The sequence below is a fragment of the Punica granatum genome, chromosome 2 (genome assembly GCF_007655135.1).
Source record: "Punica granatum isolate Tunisia-2019 chromosome 2, ASM765513v2, whole genome shotgun sequence".
In the NCBI taxonomy this organism is placed as follows: domain Eukaryota; kingdom Viridiplantae; phylum Streptophyta; class Magnoliopsida; order Myrtales; family Lythraceae; genus Punica; species Punica granatum.
The window spans coordinates 44204162-44229827 of NC_045128.1; the positions used below are offsets into that span (position 1 = coordinate 44204162).

General features: G+C 38.0%; 3 protein-coding genes across 8 annotated transcripts; 2 read left to right on the forward strand and 1 right to left on the reverse strand.

The window, feature by feature from the left end:
- The first annotated feature begins 918 nt into the window (after window positions 1-918).
- LOC116197830 (uncharacterized Rho GTPase-activating protein At5g61530) lies at window positions 919-4164 on the forward strand. Of its 2 annotated transcripts, XM_031528081.1 has the most exons (10): window positions 919-1075; window positions 1649-1881; window positions 1954-2183; window positions 2316-2378; window positions 2488-2506; window positions 2850-2948; window positions 3050-3127; window positions 3217-3461; window positions 3557-3713; window positions 3840-4164. In XM_031528081.1, exons 2-10 carry the CDS (start codon window positions 1821-1823, stop codon window positions 3974-3976), a joined length of 1089 nt encoding a protein of 362 aa, XP_031383941.1. In that variant the 5' UTR covers window positions 919-1075; window positions 1649-1820; the 3' UTR covers window positions 3977-4164. The 2 variants fall into 2 exon arrangements, with proteins under 2 accessions (XP_031383941.1, XP_031383942.1); XM_031528082.1 differs by lacking the exon at window positions 2316-2378.
- Window positions 4165-6715: 2551 nt separating this feature from the next.
- Window positions 6716-11614, forward strand: LOC116195079 (ceramide kinase). Of its 3 annotated transcripts, none has more exons than XM_031524052.1 (13): window positions 6716-7029; window positions 7447-7556; window positions 7645-7815; window positions 7914-8006; window positions 8524-8616; window positions 8804-9011; window positions 9106-9132; window positions 9284-9368; window positions 9840-9989; window positions 10212-10313; window positions 10461-10781; window positions 10988-11054; window positions 11277-11614. In XM_031524052.1, the coding sequence occupies exons 3-13, from the start codon at window positions 7645-7647 to the stop codon at window positions 11412-11414; spliced, it is 1455 nt and encodes a 484-aa protein (XP_031379912.1). In that variant the 5' UTR covers window positions 6716-7029; window positions 7447-7556; the 3' UTR covers window positions 11415-11614. The 3 variants fall into 3 exon arrangements, with proteins under 3 accessions (XP_031379912.1, XP_031379911.1, XP_031379910.1); XM_031524051.1 differs by having other exon boundaries at window positions 6721-7029; window positions 7401-7556; window positions 8804-8996; XM_031524050.1 differs by having other exon boundaries at window positions 6722-7029; window positions 7401-7556.
- Window positions 11615-12322: 708 nt separating this feature from the next.
- LOC116195081 (putative F-box protein At1g49610) lies at window positions 12323-20229 on the reverse strand. 3 transcript variants are annotated; one of them, XM_031524056.1, is made up of 5 exons: window positions 18391-20229; window positions 16319-16447; window positions 13775-14781; window positions 12970-13146; window positions 12323-12872 (listed from the first exon to the last, which is right to left on the reverse strand). In XM_031524056.1, exons 2-5 carry the CDS (start codon window positions 16320-16322, stop codon window positions 12567-12569), a joined length of 1494 nt encoding a protein of 497 aa, XP_031379916.1. In that variant the 5' UTR covers window positions 16323-16447; window positions 18391-20229; the 3' UTR covers window positions 12323-12566. The 3 variants fall into 3 exon arrangements, with proteins under 3 accessions (XP_031379916.1, XP_031379914.1, XP_031379913.1); XM_031524054.1 differs by having other exon boundaries at window positions 16319-17196; XM_031524053.1 differs by having other exon boundaries at window positions 16319-20229.
- Window positions 20230-25666: the final 5437 nt, after the last annotated feature.

Here is a 25666-nt window from a genome sequence, read left to right on the forward strand (position 1 = left end):
AATTGAAACACTCTACCGAAGTTGTCCCGATAGGCTGTCCAGTGTTGTTCGTGCTTGTGACGCCCAACAATTTCGGGAGGCTCACGTGACAAGCTCCAATCTCCATTTTTATTGATTTTTACATCTAAGAACTCGTATTTCAATTTCTTACTTTCAGTAATTTTCTGGGATTTTTCTATAAATATAAGTATTTAACGTATTTTTTGAAATAAATGGAAGTTATCGGGTTTTTGGATCTCGGGAGAACTGAACCATGAATCTCAAGTTCTAGAGAGGTTTCATCTTGTTTTTGAAGCTCCGAGGAGACTAGCTTTTTAAAGAATCCGAGTGATTCATCGAAGGGAATTTGATGAGGAAGAGGAAGAGGAAGATGAAGGAGAGGAAAGTCGTTTGAAGTGGGACTGTGGGACGAAAGAGAATGAAAGAAAGAGAGAGAAGACATAGGAAGAAGATGATGACTTGGGGTAACATCAATTTGTCCAAGCATTACATCAGCTCAGTCCCTGAACAAATTTAACAGAATAGTAACGCCATCTGCCCTATATAATGAGGGATCGATATGATGTAATGCCAAAAATCAGGGACTTGTGTTGCGAAAATCAGAGATTAAATTGATGTAACCGTACAAAATCGAGAATCAATTTGATTTAGCAAGGACGAAATTAGTGTAAAAGTGTAAAGTCGGGAACGAAATTTATGTAAAAGATAAATTATGAATGAAATTGAAGTAACTTGCAAAAATCACGCATGAAATTGCGTATTCACTAAAAAATTTTACTTCTCCTTCCCTGGGTCTAATAAGAAATCTATAATTGTTTTTCCTTTTTCTTTTTCACTGGTCAAATAATCATAACCTAATAACTGAAATGTCCTTTTTATCCCTCTCTCTCTATCTCTCTCTACATATATATATATATATATATAGTCTGGGTACTGTTCGACGACGCCCTCCACTTTCACTTTCCCTCTTTGAATGAATACTGGCCAGCCAGAGAAGAGAACTTTGAACAGTCATCGTCTCCCCCAGAAGCCAAATCGCCTCCAGGAAGGCTCTGAGCTCCGTCTGAATTAATAGGTGCGTTCCTCTGTCGAAATTCCGGGGCTTTCTTTCATATCTTTAATATCTTTTTCTTCTTCTTCTTTTCCGTCCGATATCTATTGCGATTAAGGATTCGGGCTTTACGTGTTTTGATGATCCGGGCGTTGATTGAATGATATCGCTATCCTATCTTATTAAATAGAGGATCGTCTGAATCAGCTTTTGAAATTCTGACGGCTTCTGGGATTCGATTGATGGGTATTTTGATAGGTGAAGAAGGTAGAGGTTTTAGTTAGTTCAGTAACAGGACGGGTTGCATAATCTTTCGTTTTTATTAATGGCATCGCTTCAATGAGGAAGCAAATACCGATTTGTTGCCAAGCCCTTGTTTACATGTATGGGTTCGTCTGTTTATCCATAATAACAACAAAAACATAAGACAATCTCTAAGTACGGAAGGACAAAAAATAAGTAAAACAATTACTTTGTTTTCTATTTGCTCAGACAGTATGCAAACACCATCAGTTGCCGGTGCAACAAGACAAAACCACGCAGCTATTTCCAATTCCGATCACGTTCTTGAGACTTTTTTATGGTGTTATTTTCCAGGAATGTCTCGTTTGTAGGTTGAACTGGCAGTGAACCTCAGCTTTTAGTCACTTTCCCTACCAAAGTAAAGCTGCTATCTTCAACTCTGGAAGCTGCCTCTTTAGTCACATACGACTTTTGTGGGTTTTGCATCTTGAGTTTCTGGTTGGGTCCTCCTTGGCCTATCAATTCAATGCCTTCGCCTTTCTCACCTCAGTGGCAAGATAGAGCTACTGGCTTATTTTCTTCTTCAGGTAACAGTAACTGGTTACTCTCCCCAGAAGAACTGTACCTCATTTACTCACATGCTCAAGTTTGTGCTGCAGGGGTGAAGCTGAAAGAAGCAGGGCATAATGCTAAAGGCAATGTCGCAGAAGTGGCGGAACGAGTCGGCTCCATTGTTAAGAGTCGATGGGCCCTCTTACAGCAGCCGTCGACCAGACATGCAGTGCAGGAGCGACTTATTGAAGCTGCTGCATCAACTGGGTCATTTCTAAGGAAGGGTATCTCCGAGACTAAGGATAAAGTCTCTGTTGGCAAGACAAAGGTGGAAGAGGTAACTTAGTTCTAACCAATTGTTAATGTCGCGGGTTGAATTTCATCTACATGTTGTCGTCGGAAAGAAGGGCTCCTGTGCTTTACAGTTTTGCCTCCAGATCTGATACATTTAAGTTGTAAAAATTTTTAGGTAGCAAAAATAACTGCACAGAGAAGTAAAACCATAATGACAGACATTGAAAGGTGGCAGAAGGTATATGATTCTTTGTTTTGCTTCCCGAATCCCTTCCCCTCCCCCTTTTTTTTTTTCCCTGTTTGGCGTTTCTTTGCTGGTTTCTTATACAAGCTTCTGCTGTTTGCAGGGAGTTGCAAGCACTGATGGTAAAAGTTGGCTGCATACCGTGTTTAACTGAATGTTTTTTGGTGGTTCACTTGTGCTGAATTAATTGACCAAGAGAAGTTAGGCCCTGTTTGGATTGAAAGACACTCAATTTTAACTTTAACTTTAACTCAACACACTACACAACAAAAACACACGTTTCCCAAGTCAAATTTATAATCACATCTCATTTGTCCTTTTCCACAATCAAAATCAAAATCAAAATTAAAGTTACTTTAACTCTGAATTCAAACGCACCCTTAGTGCTTATTGAATCTTGAGGATTTAGTCTTGTTGCTAGATTTTTCTACTTGCTCACAGCTTGTTTTTCTTCTTTGTCATTAGTATTTGGGGTCCCTATTGAAATTACAATTCAACGGCAACAGTCGAGTGTGCTTGTCCCCCATATCTTGGTGAAGTGTGCTGATTACCTTGTCTTATCAGGTGAGCTGTTTATGCAAGGAACATGGATTAGTGTGATCTAATAATTTTATATATGTTACTGTAGTGGATTTGTATGACATTATTTTTATTTTGAGTACTAGGGTTAAACTCGCCAAACTTGTTCAAGGCTGAAGGAGACAAGAAGGTTATTCAGCAGTTGGTCTCATTATACAACATGGGTAACTTTGAACTTTCCTTCTCTCAAACCTTTTCTCATATTTGATTTTTCTTGGGAACATGTCCTGGTTAGACTTTTTTTGATTTGCAGATTTGAACACGTCATTGCCTGAAGGCACAAATCCACTGGACGTAGCAACCCTAGCAAAGTGTTACCTTGCGAGTCTTCCTGAGCCTCTGACAACTTTCAGGCTTTACGAGGAGATCAGAGGTGCTCGTTCGAGCATAAATGCGATGAGGAACATCCTAAAGAAGCTTCCTAACGTGAATTACATGACCCTTGAATATATAACGGCCCTGTTGCTCCGTGTCAGCCAGAAGTCTCTTGTTAACAAGGCAAGGAACAATCTAACGCTGTCTCAGAAGCTGTCTCTCTCTGTGCTTGATTCTTGGTTATCTCAACTTGTTCTATGCTTCTTCACTGTCTGCAGATGGATGTCCGAACCCTTGCAATGGAGATGGCCCCGGTGATTATGTGGCAGGAAGGGCAAAAGCTGGAGTTCTATAAGCAGTATTGGAGTGATTGGCAGAAGACTCAACAGAACCAAAACGAGATGCCTAGTTACACTGCTTGGGATATGCTCGAAGGTTTACTTTCTCTACACTTCTTTTCCCCACTGATGCCTGCAAGAGAGGAAGACGAAAGTAAATGTTTTTTGATATGTGAATGGAAAATAGATTCATCATTATACGCAATTACTTCTGTGGTTGCAGAAGAAGATGGAACTGTCGACCCAATTCCCTTGGACGATGGTGCCCCAATAGATTATGGCGCTATTGAGGTCATTCAGTGCCTCATAGAGCATCATAACGCGATCTTCACCGATGCAAACGAGACGGTTTGGAGGTGACCCGGAGAAAGATGTGCTTTTCCTGTATAGTTTGGGCGCTAAACTCTTTCATCGGGCAGACAAAAGTTCTTTTTGAGTCGAAGATGATTTTGGGATGTGGTTACTTATTGTACATTCTGTAATGAAAATAGAGAAGTTTAATCTGATTGGATTTTGTCATCTTCCTTTTAGAAGTTGGGTTTGGCTTCTTTGGCTCGGCCTCCATTCCATCTGCTGCCATTCTCTGGTGAATGATTCCTAGCTAGTAGGGGGAAAAAAAAAGAAGAAAGAAATTTACCTGCGAAAGGAGCTGTTGCAGGCAGTGTCATTCGAAGTTGAACCGGTTTAATTCAAATGCTTAAACGCTCAGATGTAAAATTTTCTATCGGAGTGTATACGCGTACGTATATTCCATGATCGCATTCGTGGTAAAAGGTTGGCGACGCTAAACAGTCTAAACTGTAAAGTGGAATTTGGAAATCGTTTGCTTCAAACGGTGAGCCAGTCAAAAGAATCGATTGAATCTCACAATTTCCAAATCGACAGTTTTCTTTAATTCTTGTCAGCTCCTCTCCTCATACATTTGCAACCGTGCGAAATGGTCATTTTTCAAAGGAGGACTAATTTTATCTGACGGATTGAACACTTAAAAAAAAAATCATTTTGATGGCCAAAACCTTTTAAGATTAAATTGGTAGTATATATTCCCCGATGAGAATAAGGTGATAAGATATAAAAATTAGGTAAAGCAAGTAACAAACTGAAAATAACAAATCGTAACCTCATCATCTTAAAGTCGTCATCAAAAAATCGATTAAATCTGTTTTCATATAACGATGGTCTATAAGCAATGACAGTGATTGCAATTAAGAAAATTCATAGGGCAAATCTTATCATCGTCTAATTGCAAAAAAGAGATATTCGTCCATTATATAAATGGTTTTGGATTAATAAACTTTTTTAACTTCCAATAATTCAGATGTTTAGACTTTCGTGAATCGTAACCTATAGACTTTTGGACCTCGATGAGTCGAGTGGCTCCATAATATTGTGCCATTTGTCGTGATTCTATTGGCGGGATTTGCAAAGTCCCTCAATATGGATATACTTTTATCCTACGTGGCACTAACCTACACGTTACTTCTCCTTTTATTATTATATATAGATATAGATACTTGAGATAATGAGTTGGGCTCCATTTAAGTCCATCGGCTCATTTTCTATTCGCCTAATTGGATCTGCCAGTGGAATAATATGTATGTACATATATATAAATTATATAGCGAAAATTCTTTCTACTAGCGAAATTTTCCTATCTTGCCTTGGCCGGCAGGCCGGCCGCCCTCCTCCCCTTCCTTTTTCCGGGGACACTTAACAGAACAGAACAACGAACGAGGAACGATAATAATAGAGTATACCAACGATTTGGTCCCTGAATTATTGAGTTTACATCACCTGGGTCCTTGAGTTATTTTTCCATGACAATGATCCCTAAGTTATCGATTTTACATCAAATGTACCCTTTGATACATTAGTTAGATCCATTGGGACATCAGGTAAATCCTTTCATACATCCTGAAGGTCCTCTGCTACATCAGTTAAGATCTCGCAGTTCATGACACATCAGATCGATCATTTTACTATATCATTTAAGTCCTTATGTTACATCACTTAGATCATGCCGTTAAATAGGGAGACTGGCGGTATTAAATGGTACATCAATTAGATCTCCACGTTCATTTTATGTGTATTTTAGCTTCTTCTTTTTTTTGTAATTTTTTCCTCCATCCTTTTCTTGTTATTTTCCCGCCATTTCTCTCTGTATGAGTTGAATCATTTGTATATCACTTAGGTCCTTTTAATGTGTTTTTTACTAGTTATAGCAATGATTGTAATAATTTGTACATAAAATAAGAATAACCCTTAGCAATTAGAAATTTCACAAGAATTCACATAAGAGTTTACAGATTACTAAGCCGAAGTAGCTTCATACAAGAATATGAATTAGAGTTTTAGTAAAGTAACATGTATACAACCAAAAGAGCAACAAAAAATTATCCAAAAGACTAGGCAATGTTCTTCCTATACTTCCAACAAAAAATTCTCCCAAAGATAATATTGCTCCCTAAATCTTCCTGTCAACCAAAAAACTAACCAAAAGACAAGGCAAATCTACTAGCCATTAAAAACACTATATTGCTCCCCAAATGTTCTTGATCTTCATTGTGGAGGCGGAGTCCTTGGGCCAAGGAATGCAACAAATCTTGAAGCAGTTGGAGTACTTGTAGCTTACATGGTCTCTGAAGGGGAAACATGAGGGGGGTTTGATTAGGGGTGGCCTGATTGGGGATGCCATGAATGATGGTGGCCTGAATAGAGGTGGCCTCGAAGCAACCGTCACTCCAAGGAAGTTGGAGGCAGGGAAAATCACGAGAACCCGACTGATATTTATAGGGACTGATATGATGTTACAAAATACCATATTGATGTAAAAAGGACTATATTGATGTAATTCGATAACTCAGGGACCTAACTGATGAACGCATGGACCTATTGATGAACACAGGAACCTAACTAATATGATCAGGGGCCTACTTGATGTAAAATCGATAATGCATGGATCATTGTAATGGAAAAAATAATTGAGGGATCCAGATAATGTAAACTCGATAACTTAGGGACCAAAACAGTCTCAGAACAGAAAGTTTCCCTTCCCTACACTGCACACCATCCTTGATTTGATTTCCACGACGATGATAACCTGTCCGTCAGGTCAGTCAGTCAGAGGACCGGTTTTTTGTTTTGTTTTGTTTTGTTTTGTTTTGGGTTTCGCACACGATTTCTCTGTAATATAATCTAAGCTTCCCGAAGTGGCATTGGTTGATTGATAATTGGGCGGCCGCGGGACATCTCTCGGGTAGATGGAAAGAAACGGGGACGATAGTATTCGTGATGCTGTTGGCGGGCAAGAACCGGTCTTACGCTCCAGTCTCTTCTTGGATCACGTCGGGGAAGTGATTCTTTGTCTAAACTCTGACGGGTTGTCTTGGAAACTGGTCCAATCCTCGGACACTGTAAGTTCTTTTGCGCCTGTTCTTCCTTCCTTTTGCAATGCAATCTGCTGTTGTTTAATTCATACTTTTCTTTTTCCCAAAAAAAAAAAAAAAGAAGAAGAAAAGAACACAAAGTTTGGTTTTAATTTGATATGGTATAGATCAAGAACGGGAAATGAGTCGGCTCAGCTCAGGTTGCTTTCTAATGCAATACAATACTCATATGATCTGCTTTTCCAAATGATGAAGATGCTGAAAGGCCACAATATTTTCCATAGCGTGCAAAAAGCTTGATTTAATCTCTCGAGTGCTGATTAACGAAGTGGGATTGCAGCTTCAAATTGAATTTGACTTTCATCTTCCATCATAATTTTATGTTTATCTGGAAACAGGACCGTAATATTTGTTTCCGCATTAAACTTGGTCCACCTGATGCAGCCGATGTCAAGTTTAGCGATATCTATGCCGTGGAGTTAATTGACCAAGGTGTAGTTCATAGGTCAAATCCTTCAAGTCCAGCTAGATGTCTCTTGGGTCCTGAATGGCAGGTTGGTCCTCTTTTCTCTCTACATATATATATATATAATGGTAGTTTTTCCTATACTCATCGGATGCAATATCTTTGTGATGATGCAGATGCACCGTTTTATTGTGCATGCTGTTCAACGATCAAAGTCTCAGCCTTCTCTGTGGACTGCAGCAATGTATAACTTTGGTCACAAAGATCCCCAGACATGTCAAATGTGGGTTGATCGTATCAATGCTTCTTTGAGCAGGGAAATGGAGGATAGACCCAAGAATCTCCTGGTAATAAGGCCCCCCAGCTTATTAAGGTTGTCTAAATTAGTTGATCCCCCTGACAGAGATATAATGCTCATGTTTTTCAAATCGCTTGTCGTAATCAGATTTTTGTTCATCCAATGAGTGGGAAGGGAAATGGCTGTCAAACTTGGGAAACAGTGGCTCCCATATTTTCAAGAGCTAATGTGCAGACTAAGGTAACACATCCCCGGTGAATAGTTGTTAGTGTTGGCCATACTAGAAGCTTTGTCTTAACTAATGTTTTCCTGTGGGAATTTTGGCTTCAAGAGGTTTCCCCTTGTACTGGAACAAATTTGATTACATGTTTAAGCAAGTTGTCAGTTTGCATGAGGCGAGAAGCACCTTTCCTGTAACTTGACTATGCTGTTTATAGATAAATGTAAATTCCGATCCACTCATCCTCTGTACGAGAGCAAAAAAACCAGAACAAACTTAAATCAACTCTAAGGATCATTTACCCAAAAGCTGCTCTGCAAACGAGAACCAAAACAGATCCCTCAAGAAGGATTTACAAAATAACAAGCAAAACTAAAAACCTGAGGCTCTTGCATAAGCTGAATTTGCAACCTTATGCTCCAAATTTGGTAGAGTAGTAACCATCATCTTCATACCTGCATAATGTGATTGATGATAGCGGAACCAATTGATTTCTTCTTCTGGAGTAAATTTAGATCCTTGCTCTGTGTCAGACAGGTTATTGTGACTGAAAGGGCAGGACATGCTTTTGACGTGATGAGAACCACAACCGACGAAGAGCTGAGACAGTATGATGGTGTTTTGGCTGTTGTAAGTGATGAGACTTTCCACCCACTCATTCTTATACTTGACTTCTACAATGAAGCACGTGCTGTTGCAAAGCTTCTCGAATCTTGAGGAACTACCACAATGTCCGTTGCAATGTTCATCCTGTCATTCTGCTGTTCCTGTCTAGCATGCTCATGTTGGTTCTGTTTGCTTATTGGATTTCTTCCAGGGTGGCGATGGTTTCTTTAACGAAATTCTGAATGGATTTCTTTCTACAAGGCTTAAAGCTGCTTATCCACCTGCACCTGCAGATTTTGTTCAGTCTGTTGGAGGATATAATGATTTTTCGGTTGATGAACCTGTTGCTGATACATCTTCTCATGATGAAGATGACTCTCCTTTAATTCCTAATAATGCCCTCGGTATCTCAACTCTCAGTATGTACCTTTATTCGTGTTTCATAGTAAAGCTCTAGCTACTTTCTTCTTGTGAATTGGCAATTTGATAAGTTGTTTTTTGTTAAAATGTTAGGAGCTGAAGGTGATTCTTCCTACACAGGTAATTCTAGTCTCAGATAGAAGTTGCATTTAATCACTTCTGACTATTTGCCACTTGAAAATTGTTATACTTTCTGTAGAAGCTTGTTGAGAGTAAAATAAATACTTCTTGCTAGTTGTTGCTGAAAGCTGGTCTTTTCACAACTCTTCAGATGGAGATTTGAAGTTCCTGGTGCCAAATGAACGATTTAGACTTGGAATCATTCCTGCTGGTTCAACTGATGCAATTGTGATTTGGTACTTGTTAACTATTATTGCACCTATCTTATGATCTTTATCCTCCCCTTCTAAACCTAGGTTATCAACTGAATTTTGAGTGGTTATCAAGTGAGTTTTGAGTTGGCTGGGTAGATATAATTATAATTGTCTGGTGAATTACTTGATGTCATATGGCGCCCAACTTAAATATCACTTTCATTGCTTTTGTATGAATATGAATTCTATGGCGGTTGCTCTTCGAATCAAACTTTTGGTTGCCTTACACCGGTTGTTTTATTCGGACCTTTTCATCTTCTTGTTGGATTTCTTTTCTTGAAGTTTGTTTGTCTTACTACTCGTCAATGTTGATGCTGTTGATTGGTGCTATGGGGCTTCGATATCACTCTATATGTCTTGATTCTTTCATCGGTGAAATTTTCTCATTCTAACTGCTCATTCAAGTTTTTTGTCTGTCTCCCTATGATTGATGTTCATGTCTCCTTTTCTCAGTACCACAGGAGCTCGAGATCCCATTACTTCGGCGCTACATATTGTACTGGGGAAACGGGTGGGCCTTGATATAGGTCAAATTGTAAGATGGAGAATAACTTCTACATCAAAGGTTGAACCTTGTGCACGCTATGCAGCTTCTTTTGCTGGGTAGTTTCCTGTAATTACTGATGCCATTGTTTTGTCAAGGAAACTCATCTTTGTTTATGTTTTCATAATCTTGGTCTTATAAATTAGTCATCTGCTGAAACAAACTTAACAAAGTTGTTTAGAAGGTATTATTCAGTTACAGATGAATCCTTCCTCGGATTCATATCTTTGTACTTGGAAGGAAGTGTTCTAGACTTCTAAAATTCATTTCGGCTGTTGCAGATATGGATTTTATGGTGATGTCATCACAGAGAGTGAGAAATACCGTTGGATGGGCCCCAAGCGTTATGATTATTCTGGAACAAAAGTGTTCATGAGGCACAGGTATCTTTCTAATTCAATAAAACTGTTAAAACCTATTTTCTGTTTCTTGAGTGTTTCTTGAGCCATAGCTTTAGACGATATCGATAACCTTCTTCAGGACTCTTATTCTGATATATTTGATGATGGTATCTCTTCTGTGTCATCCAGATCATATGAAGCTGAAATAGCTTGCCTTGAAATCAAAGCACAAGAAGGAACAATACCTTCAGAGGGTCAAAAGAAATGTCGAAGAGTAATTTGCCGTGTTGATTGCAAAATCTGCAATGCGAAGACAGCAGGAGATCCAAATGTGAGGGGAAGGGAAGCCAATTGGCTGAGGTCAAAAGGGCGGTACCTGAGTGTAGGGGCTGCTATAATGGCAAACCGAAATGAAAGAGCGCCTGATGGTTTAGTGGCTGATGCACACCTTGGAGATGGCTTTTTGCATCTCATATTGATCAAGGACTGCCCAAGAGCCCTCTATTTGTTGTAATGCCAATAATCTCTCTCTCTCCCCCCCCCCCCCCCCCCCCCCCCCCCCCCCCCCTCCTTCTCCCTCACTCTCCCTCTCCCTCTCCTGCTACCAAAAGCTTATGCTTTTATCACTAGTCTGTCGTCCCTTTGTCATCTCATTCAGGATATATCTTAGAAGTCTTTCTATTGTGATCTTCTAATGTTTAACTACACCTGTGCAGGCACCTCTTGCAGCTGGCAAAAAAAGATGGGAATCCCCTGAACTTTGAGTTCGTGGAGCACCATAAGGTGTGTCAACTCGATTAACCCTTCATTCTGTACGAAGTTCTGTTCTAAATGTGGACTTACATAGATTACTGGCTCAAGATCCTAAGCAGAAACAAATGTTGGTTAACTTTTATGATAAGTAAGGGCTTTCGATCCTTATAAAAGGGTCGGCATGCAGTCAGTAACTCAAGTTATTAGCTGTTACTGTGTTGATTAAGTTGATATATTCATTTATTCTGACAGACTCGGGCTTTTACATTTAAATCTTCGGGGAATAGCAGCATTTGGAACTTGGATGGTGAGCCCTTTCCTGCACACCAGCTCTCAGCACAAGTGTTTCGACGCCTTGTCAGCTTGTTTGCCTCTGGTCCTCTAGTTTAGCGGCACACCTTGCAGTTATGAAGAACATATTGTCAAATTAGACCTGCTGAGAGCATATTTTTATATCTTGATCGAGGCTATCAATTACGTATACTACTTCTAATCGTAAGTAATTTTGTTTTCTGAATGCAAGAGAGATGAGATCATCATATTTGATCCCGATGAAATGGTTCTGATAAATTGTGAAGGATTGATGGATATACATCTTGCTTATCTAGATTAACCACAACGCTGACCACTCTCGATCATTTTGTTGATGCAATTTCTATTGCATTCGGACATTGTGATATTATTTATTTAACCTCTAATGAAATGAAACGGCTTGTGACCTCGTTTTTTCGACCCTTTTCCTTTTTTCTTAACTAGAGGTGCTGTAAGGAATAATGAGGATGAATTGATTTTTCGAGAAAGTGCAATTCACTAAAATTTTCTGGTTGAACAGATAAAAAGAAAGGATTCGGATTTTCCTTTTCCCAATCATTCTGAAGTACAAAACATTTTTTTCCCCCCAAAAGGTCCGGTTTCCTTCTTTATCATTGATGAAATGATTTTTTCTTTTTCCCTTTCTGCAGCGAGAGCAACTCGACCCACCGTATGATATGATATGATATATGCTGATGCTAAGTAAGAAAACCAAATACAGATCATGCACGCATGAAGCTTGACCTCAAGAGTCTTCAGCCTCAGGAAAATAAAAAAGAAAAAGAAAGGAGGTCTGTCCGGGGTACTATTCATTTCTAGTATAAGTACACAATCTGATTAAAGGAGGGCTGGCCGGTCAACTACATCGACTAACACTTGACGAGAATGGCTTGAGCTTTTTGTGTGGAGACGGAAAATAAGTGCTTTCGCTGTGTATCTTCTTCACTCATGCATGCTTGTATGTAGTTCCAAGAACAATTCCATCATTCGAACACAAGAAATAAAGATGATGCAATTATACCAAAACAAGTCTCTGCAAATTCATGTCAAGCAGAATAGAGTCCCTGCAAACCCTGCAGGAATATAGACCGATAAACTATCCGATCGACTCGGTTTTTGAACACCCTTCCTATAAAAACTTATATGAACTAAGGACATGCTTGCTGGTTTAATACTCCAACACTATGAAAATCCCAGGAGAGATGCTCGAGCCTCTTAACAGCAACCTATCTATACTTGCGGAACACTCAAAGCATCCTTCTCGACTTGCACTTGTTTCTTGTTGGTCCTGAAGATTACCTTCTCCAGCTTTGGAGCTTTCCTCTCTAAGAACCTCAGCAAGTGCACCCCATTCACATAACTGGTGAAGAATCCTCGCAGGTTGAAACTGCCATCATCCCAAGTTTGATAGGCTCCATGAGTGTTGTTGAACTCGACGACCCGCAGATTCCGCAGCCCTGCAAGATTTTCCATGCCTTGGCCAACCCAATATCCCTCTTCAACGAAATTGTGGCACCTCTTAAAACTGTCATTGTACTGGAAAAAGAAAAATAGAACATGATGTTAGGGTCAATGCAATCAGAATCATTCAGCTTAAAATGGAATTAGATGCAGCATGATGAACCAAACTTACTTTTAGCAGAGCTTGGCCAACCATATTAATCTTGAGCTTTTCAAGAACTGGACAGGAATCCAGGAGGTAAGCAATTCCCGGGAGTTCCCACATTAACAATCCTGTATCGAGTGTGAGGGTAGTTGAATCGAATGAGAGCCGTTCCTCCAGACCCATGAGCTTCTGCACTGCCAAGAGCTGTACCCAGCGGAATACATCAGTATACATATAGTAAGTAGTAATTCTACAGGATCAACGAGAAGAGATACTAAGCTGTGTCTCTTGGACAAAAGCCAAATTGAAATAACCTTGGTAACTAATAAGTACCATCTTCTACTTCAGTCAAGCACGAATACCATGTAGAGGTTCCCGATACAAAAACTCCATGGGTTGCTTGACTAGTTGCAGACTTACATCATTAGACTAGTGTGTGGTCGAGTATTTATTACCTAACCTCCCCCCTTACCTGACTACATGGAATTTGCACTAACAATGTAAATCAAACACGGTTTGCACTCTCCCTCATGTGCAAGTCAGGATCCAGATTATCATGGAACAAAGAAAAATGGAACGAATAGGCAAGATAAGGGTCACTCAACTCAAAATGAGAACCTGTGCATTAATATCAGGTTAAGATTCAGGGACAAAACACAAACAATGTATAACACAGTTCAACAACATAATAATTTTCCCCGGTCCCTAGATACTAGAGTCATCGAGGCCTCAAATGTAGACAACTGGAGACTCGACCTTAGGATCTAATGCCACATAAAAACTTTTGAAGGACCACTAACATTGTCAAATATCTTAAGTCAATAATTCCTACCTGGATGCACCAACTGCACAGATGCAAATGGCAGGTAGCACGAAATTTATAGAGAAAGAAAAGTAAACTTTTGCTGTATTGTTGGCGGCCACGCAGGCCAGGACGATTGACGAGTATCACTCGTCCACCATATAGCATGTCATCAAAGTTGAGTCGAGCTTCAACTCCATCAGGCAGATTGTCTATGAAGAATCTTTTCCTTGTCAATCCGGAACATAACTCTATTGCTGACAACCCAGGAGCATCGATCACAAGATCTTTTTTGTAGTCAACCATCAGGAACTCATCCAGAATTATTAGCTTCAGTCGAGCTGGTCTTGGAGGAACCTTGACAACCAGGCTACAGTCCATGTTACAGTTAAACAAGGACAGAAGTTCTAGCACTGGACAGAGTGCAGTAATTTTACTGACAGCATCATCTTGTAGTATTACTCGGTCGAAGTAAAGTTCTTTCAGGTTCTTGAGTTGGATTCTAGGAGGCAATTCAAGTCTTAGGAAGGAGAGCGACAGTTTACTCAATGAGGAGCTGCAGAAGAGACCCTTGGGCAACTGGAAAAGGTGATATTTCCATTTACGAGTTTTCCTCTGGTCCTCTAGATCATTAAAGTTGAGATCAAGCTCCTCGACCTTGTTTCTAAGTGCAAAATAGACCCAAGACCTGACCTGGTGTTTCTTGCTTCTGCTATACCTAAAAGATATACCGAAATGCTCGATTTTCTTTCCCTTGTATCTCCAGATGAAACTGTTCACAGAGGGAATGATTTCTTTTCCAGTTTCTTCCAACCAGTGGTAAGTAAAATCCACTTTACCCATAAACCTCCACAAATACCGCCACCTTCTCGCAATAAATGAAGTAGCTATAGCCTCCCTCAAAGGAAGTCTGTCTAGGATATCAAGCAGAATACCATCAGGTAACCTGCTAAGCTGATCTTTCGGAGATAAATCAGCTGTTTCTGGACATGCTGATATTTTCATACGCTTGAAACTTCTTCGACTGGAAGCCATTTCTGAATTCACATAAATAGCTGAGTAAGAATATTAGCTTTTATGATGTAGTTACTATCACTATCAGTAAATGCACACAACATAAAAGATGTGGTTCTCATATAAACTGAATCCCTAGAAATTAGCAGTATTATAAGCAATAGAATTTTTTCCAACACTATATCAGTACAGTACTTGATGAAGCATGCATTCTAGTTTATGCCAGTTGGAATCATGATATGTGATAGTAGACTAACTTCTCTGTAAGACTAACTCCATTACAAGAGTCAGAAACTGCAGCTTATTACAAGGCAAAAATTGATAAGATCCATCTTTCCCCACTTTTTCTGCTATTAGGCAACCACAAGCTGTTTTCACCATTTCAATGTTTGGATTCTGCTGTTTCTTCAGTAGAATAGGAGCCCATAAATGACAAAAGGATGCAGAGGAAATTTCTTGTAAGGAGGTACACATAACTATTAACATTCCAGCATTCTTAACCTTCTACTCTGTCCTGCTCGAAATTCTAAACAGCAGAATATACCTATCGAAAGGTCAGGACACCTTCTAACACCCTTCCCAGTGTGAATGCACATTTTCAAGCATTAACTATACAAATGGTACATTGCCATTACTGACATTTTTAATTCCGACCTTTCTCAGGGATAGACACACTAAGCAAGTCACGCGGGAGATGCTGATTTCCACATGCCTTTTGTTATTTTTTATTTTTATTTTTTAAAGCAACGTATCTCCTCTTCAGTTTCTCTTTTGCTCCATCAGTAACATCACAAACATCCTTACCAGAATTTACGGTTAATTAGAGAGAAAAATTTATCCCTGAGATTCATTATCAATAGGATGATAGTTTTCTTATAAGAACAGAACAAACATGTTTGTGTATCTAGGGGTGGATAATTATTTATCATTCTCATCAAGATGAAAACTTAATTGCAGCCTTGAAAGAAGTGAAAACATTCCAAAAAGATTATCAATCAACATCACATGGTGATAGCGAACCATAATAAAAGATGTCCTATGAAGAGAAATGAATATAGGAGCACTTTAAAATATAATACAAGTGATCATTGAACTGCCTCTCTTTCAAGCTTGTCCACCAAATGAGAGTCCATGCAATTTATTCAAGTTGGACGTAATGATTTCATCCTCACCAAACCAGTTATTTATAAAGAGAAAGTTGCAGGCATAGGAACTGGAGAAAACAAATGATTTCTAAAGATCAGCAATCTCATTAACTTTTCTAGTGCCAGCAGAATCATAGATGTCAAAAGAGAGGAAGAAAATCAACCATAAATTATATAGATTGAATCAAATGGGGAAAACAGATCAGGGGAGAATTGATGATGGATAAATGCGATAAATGCATCAATCTCAGACAAATCACCTTTCCTTAACAACGTAGGAACTGCACGGTACAATACAAATATCTCATCAAACTAATAAATCCAATCAATGAATGCTTTCAGATATCAAATCTACAATCTCAGACAGAATTATAGAAACCAGACCCATTATAAAAAAGAAGAATTCTTCACTTACTCATGCAATGGGGGATTTATGCCAACTAATCACCCCGCAAGCAGGCTATCTTTATCTGTTTTGATGATTTTGAGAAAAAATCCACAGTTTTTTGATAGATAACAACAACAATGTTGGGAAGTTCTGCTTCTGCAAAGATAGATCACCTGTCATCTACTATTTCAATTCAACAATGCAAAAACACTTGCAATTTTCTGCAATGTTCTTATCTCCAATATGCCTTGAGGGGTACAATAAAACTAGAAGATTAAAAGAAAATAAGCAACAATTTGGATTTCACAAAAATAGGAGTGCCTCAGTCATGATTTTTTCAACTGTAACTCATCAACAAGGGTTATGATCATACACGCAGTGAGACAATCCACAGTACAGTAAATAGAAATTGATTGAAGGAAATTTTGATGAAGATATACTCGAATGAACAGGACAACAAAGTTTGTCTCTGGCACAATGAGGGGAGTGCGGGAAAGGGAGGCGGCGCATAAAGCTCTAGGTATGGATGCAAGCATCAAATTTCAAATAAATACCAACCAAGAAAGCACCAAAATGACACTAGGTTTCTTTTCCTTTAGTGACTAATACCAAATTTTAAAAAAAAGAAAAAAAAAGGAGCATTTATAGTGTTGCCATCGATGACATCGACGGAATCCTTACTCCTTGAGGGCAATTTTGGGTCAAGGAAATCCAAGATTGGTTAGTGTCTTTACTGTCTATTTGATACGATGCAAGAAGGGGATGGAAAGAAATTACATAATAATACTAATACTGCAAAACAACATAAAAATAAAATATTCAAGATTAAAATAAAAATATTAGTGCCACGGAAATTGGTCGCCTTTCCATTCCAGCATAGCAAAGAGGCCCAGTGGTTCACAGACCTGTATAAAACGGGCACGCATTCAGCTTTCATTCCCCACTAATATCACACCAGCCTTTCCAGGACGCATGAAAACAATAGAGGAATAATACAGATAGGAGCGACAAAAATCAATAAAAATGATATACTGGTATTTGAGTTAACGACTGCAAATACCAGAATTCTGGAAAATGGTAATCAAAGAATGAACAGCCTCTGCATAAGCATCATTCCCTTCCTCGTTATGCAAACTGAATGGTCTGTAGGTTTGAAGAGGCAGTTTTAAAAGCCAAAAGCACATTCTTTAGCTTCTTCGTTATTTATTTCTGGTCCCAAAAACTTAATCCACCATGCTGAAGTGACTTCAGGCAATTTTAGTTGCCGGCACCATTATTTAATCAGATGTATAAGCCTATTTTGATGTAAACAAGAGAACTGGAGCAAATTTTAATTTCTGTATTGTAAGTTCCTTTGAGATCGTAAAACCATACCCAACTCACCAAGGAGAATTTGGAAATTTTAGTTACTCTAAGGTTGTGTTTGATTACAAATTAATTAAATAAGTGCTTAAAAGTTAGTTATATGGGAAAATGAATAGGAGAGAAAGAGAACGATGAAAGAATCCAACCAAAAAAAAAGAGAAAGACGAAAGATAATAGTCTCATCTACTTATTCATTGAGTCAAAAACTACTTAATGAGTAAGCAAAAAAATTTGATTTGACTTAATGAAATAAGTCATTTTTCACTTATTAGTGCTGTCTTCCCCTCACAAAACATTTTCTCAGTCTTATCATTCCTTCCTTCTTCCCATAGTTTTCCTTCTTCAACTACTTCAGTGCTTAATTTTTAAGCACTTAATTTATCAAACACAGCCTAAAAGTGCATCTGCAGCAAGGTAGATTACATGCTACCAGCATACAGACAAGGACTTGCCTGCAGTAAATATCAAGGCATACTTTACCTCATAGAATGGTCCCACTACGAAAACACTGAATATAAAAGTAAGCTAGGTCCCTTTTCTACTAGTTACGCAGCCACCACTGTTGCATAAACTAACAGCATTTCAACCTACCCTAACTCATTGGTATGATTGCCCTTCTTGATTTTTCTTTATTATCACCAAGCCTAATTTTAATAGAGAATAGGATCGACAGACTGTCCCAGTTCTTCATTCTTGAACCGACTCATACAGTGTGGCGCATAATTTCATATTACCTGATGATAGGAATAGATCTCAGTTTCATCCAGTGTTCTACTGCAGCATCCATCCTCCACTAACATGGACAAAGGTGGACAACGCAATTATCAATGACAAGTAGAACAAAGTGAAAATAAAAGGTGTGCCTACAATCCAAAAATTATTATCCGGTATTATAGCAATAACATGGCATAAATATGATTATTATCCCACATTGCATATCCTGCAATAGCAATATCCAGTCACTAGTCCTGTTCATAGAGTCGAATTACATAGAGAAGTAGTATTGTATCAAGAGATGCACCATTTGAGACAAAGTATCATAAATCCTTAATTGAAGAACCATGGAACTGAAGAAATCTCAAAATTAGAATATTTTAACAATCATAAGAAATCTAATGTATAGCAAGCACTGCATGGCGTTAACCGCTAGCAAAAAGATGATCAAACCACCTAGCATTTTGCTTGAGTGAACTCTAGGGGGGAAGAGGAGAAATAACAAGAGGGTTTCGACAGAGGCAGCTGAATAAAGTTGCTAGTTGGCAAAATATGCAATGCTAATTACAAGTCTTAAAAGCCAGGGATCTAGTGAAATTGCAGAAAAAAAGAAAGGTACAGCAAACTAGAATACAGGGTTTCATCTGCATCACAGCAAAAGCACTTCATCTCAGGCACTGCATTTGACATCAGATGCGACTAAATTCAAACCATTCCATGGAGGCATCAATAAATTCCAGGCCAAATGATGCCATTCCAATGTATGAGGAAGGTACTATCTCAAATGTACCGCTGTTATTTAGTTATTTTTCGCTCTCCTGCTTTCATGGTGCATGCTCTGATTTAGAATCAAACTGCTGTAAAGAATCACTTTTATCATTGCGACAAGACCAGAGCGGGACTCAGCCGGAAAGCCCAATTTATGTCGTCCAGACATACTTTTGCACTGCGGTCCTAGGCAGTGCAGGTTCAAACCGTTCATACTGCACGCCACAATCAGTTCTAACTTGACACATCGAACGTTTTGAGTGGCACCAACTATAAACAGAGATATCCATGCGAGAGATGCTAAACAACTCAATGAGAGATCACCGATGGACATCCTCACCTTATACCTCATAAGCAAAGTGATTCATTTCCAAGAAAACGTAAGCACTAGAAGATTCCAACAATAATTGCAATACTTCAACAATATTAGTAATAAACAAACATATATAAAGGAAGGAAGTTAAAGAGCTTAAGTAGCCGATGACAAAATTTCTTCTTTTAGCTCCAAGCTTCGAAGAGAAACTTCCGAAACCGTCTGAGACAGACCCAAGCACGTCGGCGGAGCAGAGCAGCGGTCCTGAGCTCAACGACTGCTACTGCTTCCGCCCTGGTAGAGCATAAATTCTCCAGCGGGGCTGGCCATTGCAGCGAAACACGCATGGATAACTCTAAGTCCATAGAAATTGTTGCTCCAGCAAGAAGAAATAGCTGAATGCAATGCAAACGACAATCATCGGATTCATGATCTTCATCGTAGCTGGTGTGGGACGAAATGGAAGGAAAGGAAAGGACTCTCTGCGCATTGCTCCGACTTCCTAACCTCGAGCCGGAACCCACCCGAACCAACACAGCTGAACATGTCTCGGTATGACCGGCGCTAGTCGAACAGCCTGATCCAATGCAACCTTAGGCTACGGCCACGGCCACGGCCAAGGCCAGCGGGGAAGGTGGCCGCCTGTGAGGTAAGGTGAGAATGAGGGGGAGGGTGAGGCCCCCTCCGACGACGAAATGGGAGATGGACGAGTGGGCCAGCCCAGCCTGCATGTCTTGGATGAGTAGGCCCGCCTTTTGCTGGGTTCTCTTAGTTAGAGTCCGTTACGTGATGAAATATTATTTTTTATTTTAAAAATTTTAAGATTATTAAATAATATATAGATTACAAAATTAAAAATAATCAACTAGATATCTTTAAAAATATATATTTTTATCAAAATTAATTTCGAAAATTAAAAATTTTAAAAATCAAGAAAGTTCTATATAGAAAATTCATATTGCATTCCACGGTGTATTATCCAATAAATTTTATGGTATTTTCAATTTTATTAAATGAAATACTATTTCAAAATATTTTGTTATTAATTTTATAATTGAGTATAATTTAAATTTTTCAAAAACTCAAAAAATCAAGAAATTTTTTATTAGAAAAGAAAAGTTCTAAGGCTATCTGTGATGAAATATTAACTTTCATATTAAAAACTTCAAGATTATTAAATAATATAAAAATTCAATAAATCAATAAATCAAATTTAATAATAAGATATCTTTCCAAAAAAATTATTAAAAATAATTTCGAAAATTTAAAAATGTAAAAACTTAGAAAGTTCATTTAGAAAATTCAATTAGATATCACTGTAGTATCCAAAAGTTTTTATGATATTTTAGATTTTTTTAAATGGAATATTATTAAGATTTGGTTGTAAATTTCTTAATAAAAAATAATTTAAAATTTTAAAAAACTCAAAAAATCGAAAAAATTTCATTTAGAAGCGCAGCGTTCTAAACTTTTTTGGCCGCGCTCACCTTGTACCTTGCTTTTCATATATATATATATATATATATAGCACCTTCTCCTTCTTTTTTCTTCTTTTTTCTTCTTCTTTTTTAATTAAATTAATAATAAGCATATTTTTCAGAAAGTTTATGTTATTATAAAAGAGAACTATGGAATTGAAAGAGCACATTATTGAGCATGTCCATATGTATGTCACAAAACTCTAACGTGCTGTTTGGTGGGGCGGGATGACAAAGCAAATCTGGCCCAATTCTCCCAGAATGAAGAAAGAAGCCCAAGTTTGGTTGTCAATTTGTCTCGGACAGTTTCGTGATTCTGACCCACAAGGAATTAGGTGAAAACCTGAAATCCCATTATTGCCCCTTCCTATTCATCTAATTTTAGATTGTATGCCCCTCCCTCACAAGTACCTATTGCTGCCGTTGCCACCAGCCACCACTGGCGCCGCCCCTCGACCTCCAACTTTGACATTCCGACAGGAAACTCCTGTTCAGGAGCTCAGGCGAGTTCAGCAAGCCCCGCCATCTTGTATGTTGAGCTCGTGCCGTGGTCGCAAGATCACATGCGTCCCTCGAGCTTTGCCATCAGCGCTCTTTCATCGGTTGAAATTCGCCATCGTTGTGAGATATGGAGGGGCATGGCCAGTGCCTAAGGTGGTCAGTTAGACCGTCGGGAGTGGAGGTGGATGTGGAGGGGCGGTGGCTGCTCCTTTCGCCAGCCTGAATTTGCTCCGCCCGTCGATTTTCTCTCTCTCAGCCCAGCCTGGGTTCGCCAAATTGGCAAATCGGGGGCTCGGGCCTCGGAATGGGTTCGCGAGGGCAGGGCAAACCCACCTTTGGTGCTGGCGAGCCACGTAGCCTCGGAGCCATGGGATCACCGGGCTTAGATCGAGCTGCAGTGCTGTTGGCAATTTCTTAAATTTAATATATTTTTTTATTTTTAAAAGGGAGGACATTTCAGTCTCTTAAAATTATATTAATTCCATTCTTGTTAATTCCGAGACTCAATCAAACAAAAATTTTGAATGAGAATTTCAATTCTAATTCCCTCCAATTTTTTTATCTGCCAATTCTAATCTTCTTTAATTTCATTTCAGCGGATCAAACGCCGCATAAAAATACTATAAAATACTGAAATATTTACCTTTGTTTTTTTTCTTTTTATTTTTTAAGGAAAGGAAGAACATTGACCAAGTCCAGCAGGGTGCCTAACCCAGTATTGCTTGCCACGTGGCGAGGAAGCGACATGGACACCCTCTGGAGCGGGCACTCGGCTAAGGGAGTGCCTATCACGAGTGCCCAGTCAATGTGAGCAAGGCGACGTGGCCTGCTCTCGAGCCCATGCTGCTTGCCCTAAACCTCTCTCTCTCTCTCTCTTTTAATTTGGGTCAAAGAGCCCTTGCTAATAGCAGTTGGTTTCGATTTTATTTTATTATTTAAATTAATTTTTTAGTTAATCAAATCCTATAAATATAACACATACCCCAATTACTTTCTCACAGAATTTTGCCCCCCCAAAATTCACCTTACTCCTTCCTCTCTTCTGGAAATAAAGGACTCCAATCAATTTTTTCTACCATTACATGCAAAATTCCAATGTCCCACAAGATCCAAATTCCCAGAATTAGTCATCTTCAAACTTCCCAAATCCAAATTATCGATTCTCTTATTTTCCATCTAATTTTATAGTCAAGCCGGTCTAGATGCTACGTGCCAGATGTTGAAGAAGGTGGCCACTCCGGTCGACATTGTTCTTGGGAAGAGGATGACATAATGATTAGCGCATGGTTGAATAAGTTACAAGATTCTGTTATCGGCACCGACCGAACGAACATTGCGTTATAGGCTCGAATCTTCAACTATTGCAAGGAACATAGCTTAGGCCTATGGGTCAGACAAATAAACGCGATGAAGAAACGGTAGGGCAAGATGAACATGGCCATTCAAAGTTTCATGGGACTCCACTGACAAGCGGATAGTCATCGTCAAACGGGTGGATTGACGACAACGTAATGGACATGGTCCTTGCACTCTATAAGAACAAGCATACGATTGATTTCATTTTTGAGAGGCACTAGAATATCTTCAAAGTCCATACAAAATGGAACAATCCTGGCGGCTATAGCAAAGGTTCAAAGTGAGTCAAGACAAGTGCTTCGGGGCCGTACTCGACCTTATCAAACCTCGAAACACCAACGGCTTGTAAAGTCTCCACTGCGTCCTAAAGGCAGACAAGCAGCGAAGAGGAAAAATAAGGTAAAACTAAAGGCAGCAATTGGAATTTCTTTCAACAATGAGGTGGAAGCGCTAAAGTCCGAACAATCAAGTAGAAAATCTCTCTTTAATGAATTGAGGGACCTCAAGCAATAGAAGCTCGAGTTGCAAACTCGACGATGTGAGAAGGAGATGCTTACTACGGACACCTCTGCAATGAGGTCCATGCGAAGATTATCGAAAAAATTATGGCCAAGTATAACTAATTTATTTTCCATTTATTGTCTAATTGTAATATTATTTAAATATTAAATATAATTAATTATTATTTTTTATTAATGTAATTATTTAAATTATTTAAATATGAAGTACAATAACGCATTAATTTTCATCAATGTAGTTATTTTAATTATTTTAATATTAAATATAAATAACTATTTATTATTTATATTATGTAAATACATAATTATTCATATATATATATATATATATATTAAATAGTGTGTGGGTCCCTATAATCACCCAAAGTGAGTGCTATTTATTAGAGTAACATCTAAAGTGGCATTGGGTGGGCTTTATTCAAAAAAAAATATTCAATAGATATTACTTATTCATTTTATATGAGTATGAACTAATTAAAATATTTGTAAGTGAAAATCTGCTCATTAAGTGTTAATATTTCCACTTTCAGTCAATTCAATGTTGCATGTCCAATATTTGCTTTACCCACAAAAAATTCTTGGACTTGAATATTTTATGTATAAGTTGGAAATCACATTCACATTCACATGGATGGATCTTGTTCTTATGTATCTTGGATCTGACGAGCAAGCAGAAATATGGGCCCATTAGGAGTAAATTATCAATCAAAGACGATTCAATCCGCTAAGAATTTTGCACGTAAAGTAACGTCGTTTGATTCAAATAGTTTGACACTTATTTTTTTAATATAAAGTCTCAAATTTGAGTCTTACGAATAGAGAAAATTCATTTTGGGAGAGTTTCATCATTTAATAGGTTGATCCGACTCGAACTGAATTAATCGAGGTTAATGGGTTTCTGAATATTAAAGTACACGTAAAAAAAAAGAGTTTCGCACGTAGCACATATCATGCTTTAATATATATATATATGATTGCTTGTAAATTGTAATAAAGTAGAATGAAATTTCAGAGGCAATCAGAGGTATGTATGTCCGTCCGGTTTAGTTTAAGGTGCCATGTGCATTTCACATCTCAAATATATGCTCTCCTCAATATTCAATGATATCTATCTATCTATCTGTCTATCTATGCTAAATCTAAATGTCGTTCTTTTTTAAAGTATCCATTATCATCATTCTTAAATTATTATTATTAATCATACCGATTAAATTAAATTAGATTATAAATATATATAAATTTGACTGTACTTACTGCACATTCGCGTATTAATATAGTCTGCCATGTTGACTATAAAATTCATAAAATTTTGTGTACCTATAGGCTATGTATATGCTATCAGTGTTAATTTACTATGCTATGCTGCGCTGATGGTGGAAAATTTAATTAAAGATAAAATACACTCTTCTTCCATGAGATTTTACGCAATGACATTTCACCCTATTTTTAACAAAAATAGATAATCCACCCCATTGACCTTGTTGACTTAATAAGATAAATTTCTTTTGATGATTGACCTTTATTTTCTTTTCACTTTCATCCTATCTTTGTTCTTTTGAATTATTTTGATCTTCAACGCTACGGAGTTTATTCAATTTGGTTATATTGTTTGAATTTTTGATAAACTTATCAATGTGTAATATTTTAAAAAATAAAAAATATTTTGAATTAAAAAAGAGAAGATAACAATTCGTCAACATATATTAGAGCTCTCAATGGTCTAAAGCAATGGGGTCCATTCATCATAAATATAAAGCAGGGGTATCCGATGATCAAACATTCACTCCATGAGATCGATATTCAGAATCACTACATTTGATGCTGAGAGATCATGCCAATACTGAATACTCGGGTTTTGCAGTAAATGTCATCAATAGTCCCATGAAGTTACGGACGACTATTTTCACGGTTTATAACATTGGCCTAAAATTGAGATTTTAGAGGTCCTAATTTAAGATGTCAACGTTACAAGTAGAGCCTCACCAATGGCAAATACTCCATCATAAGTAATTAAAGACCTTAATGATCATCAATGATCTCGAATAGAGTAGTTACAAACATTATTTTTCTTTTTTAATGTATTTTCTTATTTTCAAAATTTTTTCATCTATAAAAAAAATTGCATGTCAACAGATTTATTGATGATTTAAATAATATGACCAAATCTTGATCAATAATGGAGTTTTGACTGTATAATAATGATTTATTACAAGATAATCCGTAGGTCATGATTTTTGAAAAAATTCTAATTGATTTAATAAGAATAAATTAATTAATAAAAATAGTATGCTTGCTTTGCTTGATGTTTGATTTTGGGCAAAGTAGGCTTGGCATCGCTGGACCAGTGTGCTGTAGTGTGGTC